General features: G+C 42.5%; 1 protein-coding gene across 7 annotated transcripts in view; it reads left to right on the top strand.

The window, feature by feature from the left end:
- Tdrd5 (tudor domain containing 5) overlaps nt 1–13,336 on the top strand; it is a 78,716-nt gene that overhangs the window by 25,152 nt on the left and 40,228 nt on the right. For all 7 annotated transcript variants that reach the window (XM_031385611.1, XM_031385586.1, XM_031385634.1 and 4 more), the window contains 3 exons: nt 1,527–1,747; nt 8,079–8,291; nt 8,979–9,045. In XM_031385611.1, the coding sequence (XP_031241471.1) occupies nt 1,527–1,747; nt 8,079–8,291; nt 8,979–9,045 (501 nt within the window). The remainder of the gene's footprint in view (nt 1–1,526; nt 1,748–8,078; nt 8,292–8,978; nt 9,046–13,336) is intronic.

Raw genomic sequence — 13,336 nt, 5'->3', positions numbered from 1 at the left:
TGCAGCTGGTGAGTGGGGAGTGTGCTCCACTGTGCAGCTGGTGAGTGGGGAGTGTGTTCCACTGTGCAACTGGTGAGTGGGGAGTGTGCTCCACTGTGAAGCTGGTGAGTGTGGAGTGTGCTCCACTGTGCAGCTGGTGAGTGGGGAGTGTGCTCCACTGTGTAGCTGGTGAGTGGGGAGTGCTCCACTGTGCAGCTGGTGAGTGGGGCGTGCTCCACTGTGTAGCTGGTGAGTGGGGAGTGTGCTCCACTGTGCAGCTGGTGAGTGTGGAGTGCTCCACTGTGCAGCTGGTGAGTGGGGAGTGCTCTACTGTGCAGCTGTTGAGTGGGGAGTGTGCTCCACTGTGCAGCTGGTGAGTGTGGAGTGTGCTCCACTGTGCAGCTGGTGAGTGGGGAGTGTCTCCACTGTGCAGCTGGTGAGTGGGGAGTGTGCTCCACTGTGCAGCTGGTGAGTGGGGAGTGCTCCACTGTGCAGCTGGTGAGTGGGGAGTGCTCCACTGTGCAGGAGGCAGAGGTGCTCTTTAGGAAAGAGAAAATCTAGGGACAGGGTCAGTGGAGAAGACCAGTTCTTTTAATGCTGCATTTTTGTTTTCCATTTCCCACATGTCTGATGTTAAGGTTTCTCATGTGGTTGAAATGTGAGTTTCTTGACAATGCTGTTGATTTCTCTATTCCTGAGCCTTGGGTTCGAGGCTGAAAGCCTGGGCTTTAGAGAGTGCAGGAGCCTGCTCTGGCCCAGCCTGGGCTGTGGTCACAGATGGCAGAGATCCCTTCTCACTAACTTGGTTCATTTAGCTTTTCTCCTTCATTTCAGCCGCCCATGCTTTTGTGTTTGCCTCTGTGCTTCTGACTTTGTTGTTGCTAAGGATTAGTAGTTGTTGCTCACTCTCATGGGCTGAGCAATTTGAGAGCCTGCTGTGTTTTCTTCAGGACAATAGGAAGAAGGCCTAGAGGAAAGAGCAGGTGTTGGGGTGAAAGTGCTTGCTTCCCTTTGAGGGAAAAGTTGAACTGATCCATCTATTAAAGCCACTGACTAGGACTAAGGGGTAGGGTTAGGTGGGAGGCCCTGCCATAGTCCACCTCAATGTCTCCCCGCTTTGTTGGGGACATTTGCTTAACACTCTTAACTTTTTGGCCAATATGTTTATAATAGAACACTTTTTTTTTTTTTTAAAGATTTATTTATTATATGTGAGTACACTGTAGCTGTCTTCAGACACCCCAGAAGAGGGCATCAGATCCCATTATGGGTGGTTGTGAGCTACCATGTGGTTGCTGGGATTTGAACTCATGACCTTCCGAAGAGCAGTCGGTGCTCTTTTCCGCTGAGCCATCTCATCAGCCCATAATAGAACACTTGAAGGATGTTTGTAAATGGTGGCTGTAAATGGTAGCTCCATTCTAAAGCATTCTGAGACATGATTCTGGCTTGAGCCCGGTGCCTGTAATGAGGGTGACTCGTGAGATAGTTTGAGGGATTTGAAATGTCCCTTTAATGGCTTTCTGTGGTTTCCTTTTCCCCTGTAGCAAATGGAAACAAACAAAGCCCAGCTCAGCCTGCCAGTGGCAAGCCATGACATCCCTCCAGACGCAGTGCGTGCCAGGAAACTGTGCAGACTTCCTCCGTTGGACACCAGCACCCTCGTGGGGGTCTTCGTGGAGTATATAATCTCTCCTAGTCAGTTCTACATCCGGATCTACAGCAGAGACTCGTCAGAATTACTTGAAGACATGATGATTGAGATGCGGTAAGCGGCTCCTGCCTTTACTGCCCTGGTGGCTTTAGTCAGGAGTTGTCAGAGGTGTTGGTCTCAGGGCTCATAAACTAACAAAAAGCTCTTGCTTACTGATGCTTATCAGACAGAAACTTAAACTGCAAAAATTAAAATATCTGTTTTAAAAATCCATGTGTGGTATGATAAATAGCATTTTCATGAAAATAGTTACATTTTTCTAATCCAAGCATGTGCAATAGCCCTTCATATCTAAATACTGAGTATCTTTCAAATCCCTTTGTAGATACTCAGACTAGGAATTGTACCAAACTCTCTCTATATCTGTATGTGAATGTGACTTCCTGCCTTTGTGTAATCAAGGGCAAGAACACATAGTGATGTACTTCCTGCCTACCTGTGATAAGGCACGCGTTCATGTGCCTGTGTGCAGCCGTACACAGGTCCTTCCCATGTGCAACCAGGGGCAAGCAAGCTTGCCGAGAGAATCGGAAACACGGGGTTTGTTATCTTTCAAGAGCAAGAGCAGACAATTACAAGAATAACCCAGGCATTCCAGGAGTTGTCTGTCCTTGGGCAAGTAGAATTTATAGGTTAGAGAATAGTTCTCTTAAGCATAGTAATTTTAAACTTTAAAACATAATCTTTACCATCATATTAGTAGTTTTTAATGTAAATGATACTACATTAAAAATTAACTGCTTATCATTTTTTCTTTCTTTTTTATTGTTGTTGTTCTGTTGTTTTTTGAGACAGGGTGTCACCATGTAGACCAGGCTGGCCTCAAGCTCACAGATAGCCTCTTACCTCCACTTCCCAAAGTCCTGGGATTTAAGATGTGTGCTACCATGCTTGGCTTGGTTGCTATTTTTAAAAGATGATTCTGTTATGTGTCTGTGTGGGAGTGGAGGCATGTGGATACACCTGCCCATGGAGTCAGAAGATGTCAGATTCCCTGGAGCTGTAAGGACAGTGGTCGGGAGCTGCCTGATGTGGTGCTGGGAACAGAGCTTGGATCCTCTGCAAAAGTAATGCATGCCCTTTAACCACTGAGTAATCATTCCACTCCCTACAAGTGAAATTTGGGTCCCCACCAAAAGCTAATTTAGGTCATAATTCAAATACAAAGTGCTTTTCCTTGAGATTCTTGGGAAATACTGTATATGTACTTCAGTTTTTTTGTCAATAGATAATAATTGAATTGTATTGTCTTTTTTTTTTTTTTTTTTGAGACAGGGTTTCTCTGTGTAGCCCTAGCTATCTTGGAACTCTCTCTGTAGACTAGGCTGGTCTTGAACTCAGAGCTTTGCCTGCCTGGCCTCTGCCTCCCAAGTGCTGGAAGTAAAGGTATGTGTCAGCAATCCTGGCATTGGCGTCAAGGGCATTCTTAAGTGATACTGATTTAAGTGATGCTGGTTTAAGTGATGCTGATTTAAGTGATGCTGGTTTAAGTGGTGCTGATTTAAGGGCATTCTTTTTTTTTTAAGATTTATTTATTTATTTGTCTATTTATTTATGAGCACACTGTAGCTGTACAGATAGCTGTGAGTATCATGTGGCTGCTAGGAATTGAATTCAGGACGGCCCCGCTCACTCCGGCCCTGCTCGCTCTGGTGTAATTCACTGTAGCTGTGGTCATCAGATCTCATTACCCATTAGCCACCATGTGGTTGCTGGGATCCGAACTCAGGACCTTCGGAAGAGCAGTCAATGCTCTTACTCACTGAGCCATCTCGCCATCCCCTTAAGGGCATTCTTAAGTGGTACTGATTTAAGTGGTACTGATTTAAGTGATGCTGGTTTAAGTGGTACTGATTTAAGTGATGCTGGTTTAAGTGGTACTGATTTAAGTGATACTGATTTAAGTGATGCTGGTTTAAGTGGTACTGATTTAAGTGATACGAGTGTGTTTGTTGGTTGTTGGTTGTTTGTTTTTTTAACTGAAATGTGTAACAAGTGACAACAGTTTTTGACACTGCCTTAATTCAGCTAAGGTACCTGGCATTTTACCTATTGTTGCTTTTACAGTAATGATGCAATGTCAAGGAACAAGATTTTAGTCATATGAAAATATGAATTGTGTGGACTTATAAGAAGGTTATCAAGGCTCCAAGGGTTTATGGACTGTTTTGTTTTTGTTTTTGTTTTGTCTACTGAAAAACTCTGTTCTATGTTAATAAACACTATATAAGATGTGAGTACATTCAGTCACTATAAATTCATTCGTAAACAATTTTTGATTATGTTGTGTCACATAAAATAATAGTATTTTTGTATTTACAAAAGCATCCCGTATTTTTCTTATTTTACCATATTATATATTTATGATACTAAGTTACCTGGCATAAATTGAATAATAATACCTTAGAAAGAAATAATAAGCCGGGTGGTGGTGGCGCATGCCTTTAATCCCAGTACTTGGGGAGGCAGAGGCAGGTGGATTTCTGAGTTCGAGGCCAGCCTGGTCTACAGAGTGAATTCCAGGACAGCCAGGGCTACACAGAGAGAAACCCTGTCTCGAAAAGAAAAAGAGAGAGAGAGAGAGAGAGAGAGAGAGAGAGAGAGAGAGAGAGAGAGAGAGAGAGAAAGAAAGAATAACTATCCTGGAGAGAGAGAGAGAGAGAGAGAGAGAGAGAAAGAAAGAATAACTATCCTGGCTTGATTGATAGCTTTGTAAAGTGCTTGCTGTGTGAACACAAAGGCCTGACTTTTATCTCTAAAACTCAGGTAAAAATTCCAGACATGGTGGCAAACACCTGTAACCCTAGCACTCATTGTCCAGCTAGTCTAGCATAGTAGATGAGCTCTAGACCAATCACAGACCTTGTCTCAAAGGGCTGGACAGAGTTCTTGACAGTGATGCCTGAGGTTGTCTCTCTGGCCTCCACATTACATTAGTGCGCATGCACGCGCCCACGCGCGCGCACACACACACACACACACACACACACACACACACACACGCAGACACACACACGCAGACACTCACATGCAAATTAGAAAAATTATATTCTGTTCTACTATGTCTGTAATGTACTTAATACATGTTTTAAAGTGTTCTTATTTTCTATGAGATCTGTACATTATTCAGCTTCCTTTGCTCTAACCTTATCTCCAGATTGGGGTAATCTAGTAGCTACTGCAGAGCTGTGTTAAAGGCTTGGTTCTCAGTGTACTCTTGAGTGTTCAGCTAAGTGACTGGATCGTAAGGCACCTGGCTCATGATCAGTGGATCAATCCATTGATGGTGCCATAATTTAGAGGCATTATTGGGAAGTGGTTTAAAATAGGAAGTGAGGGGTTGGTGAGATGGTTCAGCGGGTAAGAGCACTGACTGCTCTTCCGAAGGTCCTGAGTTCGGATCCCAGCAACCACATGGTGGCTCACAACCACCCTTAATGAGATTGGACACCCCTCTTCTGGTACATCTAAAGACAGCTGTAGTAAATTACACCGAAGCTAGCGGGCCGAAGTGAGTGGGGCCGAAGCGAGTGGGGCTGGCAGAGGTCCTGAGTTCAATTCCCAGCAGCCACACACGTGATGGCTCACGGCCATCTGTACAGCTGCAGATAATAAGCTTATGTGTATAACTACTCATACACATAAAATAAATAAAATAAATCTAAAAAAAAATAGGAAGTAAGATTGAGCTAGAGGAAGTGGAGCAGGTCCTTGGAGGCCATACCATGTTCTGTCCCTTCTCTCTGCTCTCTGCCTGCTGGCTGCCATGAGATCACAACAGCTCCGGTTCCCCTCATGCTCCCTCCATGTTCTGCTTCACCACAGTGAAGACATAGGCTGACGTCCCTGAAGCTGTCCTCAGCTGTTTGTGCTGGGCATTTGGTCACAGTGATGAAAAACTGATATTAGACAGCAGATCTAGAAGGAGAACTCAATTCATACTGTAGAAAATGAATGAGGTGAGGAAAAGAACGTCATTAAATGGGCAAATCTGAGGAGGAAAGGAGGGGGAGGGAGGGAGGGGGAGATCTGGCAGAAAGGAATAAACTAGAGAGAAATTAGGAAAGTAAACCTTTCAGTTGATAAGAAAGGGAATAGAAAGAATTGGGGAGAGAATATGAAATAGTCTCTGCATGAAGAATGTTGGCTCAGAGATTGAATTGGTATGAGAAACTAGGTTTCTGTGGTGAGAGAAACTAGACATTTCCACTCACTGCCTCTGAGGTGAGCATCCGAGAGTTGGCAGTAAAGACTTGGCAGCCAGGATTATAATAGCCATGGTCACAGAGAAGAAACGGTTTATTTCTTCCTGAAGTAGTTCCAGCTGACGCATTGGTGCAGACCTGGATACTCTGTGGTGTTAAGGACATTAATGGTTCCTGTCTTTTGTTCCAGATAATGTGTTGCCTCTTTGGATGTAGCTCGACACCATCTTCTAGCTCCCCTCTTAGCCAAGGAAAAGGAGAAAAGAAAGGTAGAGAGGTAGAGGTTGAGCCGGGCGGTGGTGGCGCACGCCTTTAGTCCCAGCACTTGGGAGGCAGAGGCAGGCGGATTTCTGAGTTCAAGGCCAGCCTGGTCTACAGAGTGAGTTTCAGGACAGCCAGGGCTACACAGAGAAACCCTGTCTCGAAAAACCGAGAAAAAAAAAAAAGGAAGAAAAAAGAAAAGGGTAGAGGTTGTAAGCAATAGCATTCATTGCTTTGAAAGACACAACTTGAAGTTTTCACATTTTAATTTTTTAAAAATTGTGATGAAGTATACAGTAGTTTATATATTTATGTACACTTTATATACTTTTCCTTAGATCCTATTAGCTAGAACTTTTTATTCAAATAGCTAGATTCCAGTACGTCTCTATGGCTAGTTAAAGATAGGGTATATCTTCTTACTACGAGGAAAGGGTCAGAGATGGGGAGAGGACATTTAGAATAGCTGCCAGGGAGTTGAAAATACAATCCCAAAGATTGTACAATCCCAAGCTCCAAAAGCTTGAGATGTGGAGTCCTCCAGGGAGAGTCATCCATAGTAAAATGAAAATGTGAAAGCAGGGGAGATGTCACAGAAAGAGTGACAGGACTTCTGAAGCAGCTGTCCTCAAACACAGCCGATCCAGCCACTGGCCTTGTAAACAAAGGAGTCAGGATTTGAACCTAGGTTTCTGGTTTAAACACTCCAAAGAACCCAGATTTTTAAAGCAACACAGCCTATTAAGCATATTGATAAGGAAGGAATGGGAGGGAATTGTGGAGCTGGAGTACCCAAGAGCATGAGGGAAGATAGCCTGGAGAGGCTCTTCCACTTGGGGACTAGTGAGCCACTGATGCATTTTAAAAATAGTGTTGGCTTTTTTTTTTTTCTTTTTGTTTTTTTTTCAAGACAGGGTTTCTCTCTGTAGTCCAGGCTGGCCTCAAACTCAGAAGTCCACCTGCCTCTGCTTCCCAAATGCTGGGATTAAAGGCATGCGCCACCACTGCCCGACTAAAAGAATGTTTTTTTTTGTTTTTTTTTGTTTTTTTTTTGATTTTTTCGAGACAGGGTTTCTCTGTATAGCCCTGGCTGTCCTGGAACTCACTCTGTAGACCAGGCTGGCCTCGAACTCAGAAATCCACCTGCCTCTGCCTCCCAAGTGCTGGGATTAAAGGTGTGCGCCACCACCGCCCGGTGAATTGAACTAGAATTGCATCACTCCCTCCTCCTCTCTCATCCTTCCTGGAACTTCTCCCACCCACCTGCTTCTCCCCCTTCAAATTGATGGCCTCTTTTTCTTTGATTATTGTTACATGCACATGTATGTATGCATATCACAAATATATATAAACACAACTTGGTTCTGTGTATGTTGTTTTAGGGCTAACCCCTCTGCATTGGATAACCAGTACTGGGGCTTATTCCTGGGAGAGGCCAGTTCCCCTTCTAGAAGTTATTGGTGGCCTGTAGTTCTTTGTGTAAAGCGTGAGACCCCACAAAAATCTCCCCTTCCACATGACCATGTCCCTTGATACTGCCATTATTCTGGTTGTTTCTGCTGTGTGTCTCACAGCAGGTTTCCTGGAATTCTGGCTTTTACAGTCTTTCTGTCCCCTCTTCCCAGATCTTCTGTGGGCCATAAATGCAGGTAAGTATCCATTTTAGGAATTTCCATGAAATGAAGTTGGATTATATTCAGGGAATGTAAGATAACAAAGCAAGTGTGTAATTTTCATATTCGAAAGGAGTTTGTTAATGAAAAGAATTTGGGTAACAAAGCTGACATTAATAGGCATTAACAAGTCTGAAAATTACAGTTTTTCTTTACTTTTTGCTAAGACTTTCTTTTTCCGATATGTCAGTAAGAAGATCTTTTTTCCTCTTACTCCATGGTTTTCTGTATTTCTGAATTCTACAGGCGCTGCTATTCCAACCAGATGGTTTCTGATCGGTACATTATGCCAGAATATTTTATCCAACCAGGACATCTCTGTTGTGTAAGGATCTCTGAGGACAAGTGGTGGTACCGGGTTATTATCCATCGGATCCTTGGGAAAAAGGAAGTTGAAGTGTTCTACCCAGATTTCGGAAATATAGGAACTGTGCAGAAGTCCTCGCTGAGGTTCCTCAAGTGAGTTGAGTTTAACAGGAATGCTGGGAAAGAGAGATTCTGAGTCATGGAACTTTGGGACTGAGATCTTTGGTCTCTTGCCATCTTCCATTTATTCTTCTTTACATCCCTTATCATAAGGCAAATGATCATTTCCTATCTTTTTAAAATATTTACTTTCATAAACTGTGTGTGTTCTGCAGGATCCCCTGGTGCTATAGTTAGAGGCGGTTGTGAGCTGCCTGATGGGGGTGATGGGAAATGAACTCGGTCCTCTGCAGCAGCAGCAGCAGCAGCAGCAGCAGCAGCAAACTGTTAATCACCGAGCCATCCCCCAGCCCTCTCCACTTGCTTTCAAGGGTGGACTATAGCCTCTCTTGTCTTCTTTCACTTGATTATTAATTTGAATGGACCATGAGAATAAAATTCCGTCTTTTATTAAGAAAATGACTTGGGTTCATGCTAAGAGGGACACTTACGTGCCAGGAGGTTGAGTGGCTCCTCCTGGGGCTTTTGTCTACATGGTTCTCTTGAAAACTTACTATGTTTTATAATTTATTTTTAAGTTATTTTTTAAAGCACAAAACATTAATTTAAAGTGTCACAAATTAATTGAAATGGTCTGAATAGCAAAACAAGAAATAGATCAGCGAGTCAAAAAAGCAGTGTACATACTTGTTAAACAGTCATGTGTCTGGCTCTCTGCAGATGCTGCTACACAAAGCTTCCAGCTCAGGCTATCCCTTGCTCTTTGGCGTGGGTGAGGCCCGCAGAGGTACGTTTGCTTGTTTCTCATTAGTCAGCAAAGACATAGGCGTGTCCTTAGTATCAATAATGGTTCTGAGTTCTCAGGACACACAGGTGACACATGAAACGATTGTGTGTTGGACGAGAGACAGACGTGTGGGCAGCAGCTGATCGTGTCCTAATGATATCTATGTGTCTGCCCCTTTGGTTACTCCGGACACCGAATTTGCAAAGATGATCTTACTTAAAATTGAAGCAGGTGGGACTGTGTCTCTCCACTTCTAGCAACATGACACCGAAATGCTTTTAATGTCAATTAAAAGAATTGGGGTGGAGCAATGGCCTTTAGTTGCTCTCACTTGCTCTGGTGGATGAGAGAAGCAAAAGGCAGTGTGCCTGGTTTTGTTGAAACTAATCAAAAGGCCTCCTCACACAAGGGCAAAAAGAAGATGTCGCAGGCAGGAGAATGGCACAGATAATTGAGACATTTGAAGTTGCTTTTGTTGACATGGAATACAGGATAAGCTGGAGTGAGTAAATTAATCTGTAAACCAGTAGCAGTCACCACACAAAGGTACTTGCACTTGGTGTGCTTTCAAATGACTCATAGCACAGTTTATTTGTACCAGTACCATCACAGATGTGAGCAAGGTGTTGTAGTATGGTGACATACAGTGTTGCTAAGCAATAGGATTTTTTCTCTTTTTTTTCTTTTTCTTCTTTTTTTGGGGGGGGGGGGCGGCTTGAGACAGGGTTTCTCTGTGTAGCCCTGGCTGTCCTGGAACTCACACTGTAGACCAGGCTGGCCTCAAACTCAGAAATCCACCTGCCTCTGCCTTCCAAATGCTGGGATTAAAGGCGTGTGCCACCACTGCCTGGCATCAATGGGAATTTTTGAGGCCCATTATGATCTTAAGGGAGTGCTGTCATGTAAGTCTGTTACTGTCTAAAATAGGACTGCGCTGTTGACCACTGAAAGTAGTCACATACACTCACTCTTGGCTCTTCTGTTTTCTTTGGTGGGTCTACATACCTGTTTTTGTGCCTGTGTTATGGTTATATTGCTATAGCTCTGTGATACAATTGAAATCTGGTCCAGTAATCCTTTCCAAATTGTTCTCTGTACTCAGGACTGCGTGGGCTAATGTCCTGTGTGCTTCCATGTGGATTTTAGGATTTTTTTTTCCTTCTGTTTCTATGAAGAATGATAAGGGACTTTTATTGGGATTGAACTAAATCTGTACATAGCTTTTGTTAGGATGGCCATATTCATAATATTAATTCCACCATCCGTGAGTTCAGAAGACCTCTCCATTTTCTAGTGTCTTCCTCAGTCTCTTTCTTAAGAGATTTAAATTTTTCATTTTATAGGCCATTCACATTTCTGGTTCTGTTTTTTCCTACACATTTTATTTTTTTGATGCTACACTGAATGGACATGTTTCCATGAACTCTTTCTTAGCATGTCTGCTATTATTATATAAAATGACTACTGTATTATGTAAGTTGATTTTGTATCGTTCCACTTTGTTAATGGCGATCAGTTCTAGGAGTTTTCTAGTGAAATTTTGGGGCCTTCTATGTATAAATTCATATTGTCTTCAATTCCGACTTTGACGGTGGTCCTTGAATTTTCTTCCCTTGTCTATTTCTCTAGCTGGGATGGATGTTAAGAGCTATGTTGAAAAGGCCTGGAGGCGCATAGCCCTGGCTCCTTACTGACATTGATGGTATTGCTTTGCGCATTTCTCCAGTTAGGGTGATGTTGGCTGTAGTTGGCTTGATCCAGGAGATGAAGGGGAAAACAGCTCAGCATAAATGTAATCAATCTTATAAATGAACTTAAAGACAAAATCATGTGATCATCTCAGTAAATACAGACAAGGCCTTTGACAAAATCCAACATGACTTCATGAAAAAAAATCCTGGAGTAGGAATGGGGGGCCTGCAAACCCTCAGATAGTCACAGTGTAAATGCCTTCATGGCAGTAGACCTGAGCACTATGAACATAAATGATAATTCAAGTTGCTTTGCTTTTCTTGTCTAGTTAGTTACTAGTCATGTGTTAGCAATACTAACATGATACTTGGCTTTATATATTAGACAAGATAGTTTAACTTCTCATGTTGGATGGATCTTATAAGAAAAAGGAAGCACCTGTGACAAAAGACAATGATGACTCTGAAGGGTGTTATTAGAAGAAATTCAAATGGAAATAAATTAACATCAGTAAAAACTTAATTTTCTAAACTACTATACACTAATTAGAATGAAGTTTTTAAACATAATCATAAGGTGTGCATCCTCTTGGAACCCCGCTTCCTGACCGACAAACAGCCTTAGTGCTCTCCTACCACTGACAAAGTTAATGCTACCATAGATCTTATGAGTTGCAATCTTTCCTTCTTAATTCTATGCTTATGTGTGTTTTACCTGAATGTATGTATGTATAACAAGTACATTCAGTTCACACAGAGACTAGAATAGAGCATGGGAACCCCCAGAAGTGAAGTTACAGTTGATTTTAACTTCTCTGAGGGTGCTGGGAAATGAACCAGGTCCTCTGCAGGAGTAGCAAGCACTTTTAACCACTGAGCCATCTCTCTAGCCCTGGATTTGTATCTCAGTTTAGATGAATTATTTTGTCTTTGTGATACTATGTTTTGGTAATGATTGTGAGCCTATATTATAATGCCATAATTATTGGTTAAAAAATTAATATTTACTGAGATAAACGGTTAGAACTTTTTTCAGACAAAGCTAGAAATCAGTTCATTTTTTTCCTCATTGAGCTAGATTAGGTTACCTCATAGGTCATAACTGAGGGATTCACTTTGTGTGTGTGTGTATGTTCTGTGTGTGTATGTGTATCCTGCCAAAGTATTGAGCATTAATGTGTTTATTGTATTAAGCAAAATATATACAAACTCTTTCATCTTAGAATTATTATATTCTTTAAATAAAACATTAAATAATAAAGTAAGTAATAATGAGCATCATTGGGATAGGGCCCCAGTTATTCTGTCTTCACTCTTACTGCTTGATCCCCTCTTCCTTTACTTGACCTCATCACATGCCTACCCCCTCTCCCTCTCCCTCTCCCTCTCCCTCTCCCTCTCCCTCTCCGTCTCCCTCTCCCTCTCCCTCTCCCTCTCCCTCCCCTCCTCTTCTCTCCCTCTGTCTCTTTCTTTCACTCCGTGTGTGAATCCATGGCAAAAAGGAAGGCTGTCTACTAGCCAGGAAATATGATCTCACTAGGAAATGGAACTTTTCAAGCCTTGAGTTAGAATCCTAAGACTGTAGATTCATGAAAAACTAAGGTTCATATATTTAAGCTCTCTAATTCTCTGGCATTTTGTTAGATCTGCCCAAATGAATGAAAATGTCCATATGAAGTGCTGACATTTGGGAGCTGCTGCAGTTGCCATTCCTCTGTGTCACCTTAAGTGACCTTTTCCTTTAATGGAACAGAGCGTAAGGACTGTGACAAGTCCCCCCCCACCTTAGTATCTGCAAACCTCCTATTCTTGACGCGCCCTCACATGTCAGGCTTTATTAACTTTATAAACAGTTATTTTACAGTGTCTGACATTCAGTAGTATATTTGTATCAGAATATTTATTTTGTGTAAGTGCCTTACATATCTTAAAATATGAAAACTGTAACTTTCAAGTAATTTAATGTGTATAACATGATAAATCTGTTGCTCTTACACAAAATACAATGTATGCTATACAGTATAATGAAAATTAACACAATGGTAAAAGGGGATATTCAAAGAATATCTGGTCTCTCTATGATCTAATATATAATATACAGTCACAGTAAACAGTGTTCTTGAAGGAAATTACGTATTTCTCAGCATGTAGCCTATCCCACTGCCGGGGACACTTTTCTTCTCCTTGAGCTGCGTGCGTTATTTAGGATTCTATCTCCTGAGGGTCATGTGGTGGCATATTTAGCAGTGTTTACCAAGACCCACCACTCCTGTACTACTCTATACCTGGGCTGGGGTGGATGCAGGGCCTCCTGCTTGCTAAGCTCAGGCTGCCTGCCCACTTACAGCCCCACCCACTGTGCTTTGCCAGGTGTAGGCTGGGGTTGGCTCAGGCTGAGTGCACCAAGGCTAGGCTAGCTCTGGTTCCCTTCCCTTCAGGGACCGGTGGCTTGTCCCTTGAAAATCCTTGACCATTGCTTTGTCCTCTTGTTCCTTAGCTGTTTTAGAGACTCTGTTTATTCCTTACATTCAGTGTCAGGATATGTTTATGTAGAGTGTGATATGTTTGCTTGTATGTGTGTGTGTGTGTGTGTGTGTGTG

The sequence above is a fragment of the Mastomys coucha genome, unplaced genomic scaffold (genome assembly GCF_008632895.1).
Source record: "Mastomys coucha isolate ucsf_1 unplaced genomic scaffold, UCSF_Mcou_1 pScaffold1, whole genome shotgun sequence".
NCBI classification, from domain to species: Eukaryota; Metazoa; Chordata; class Mammalia; order Rodentia; family Muridae; genus Mastomys; species Mastomys coucha.
Note: the sequence above shows the minus strand (reverse complement) of the source record. Positions and strands in the feature narration are given on the sequence as shown.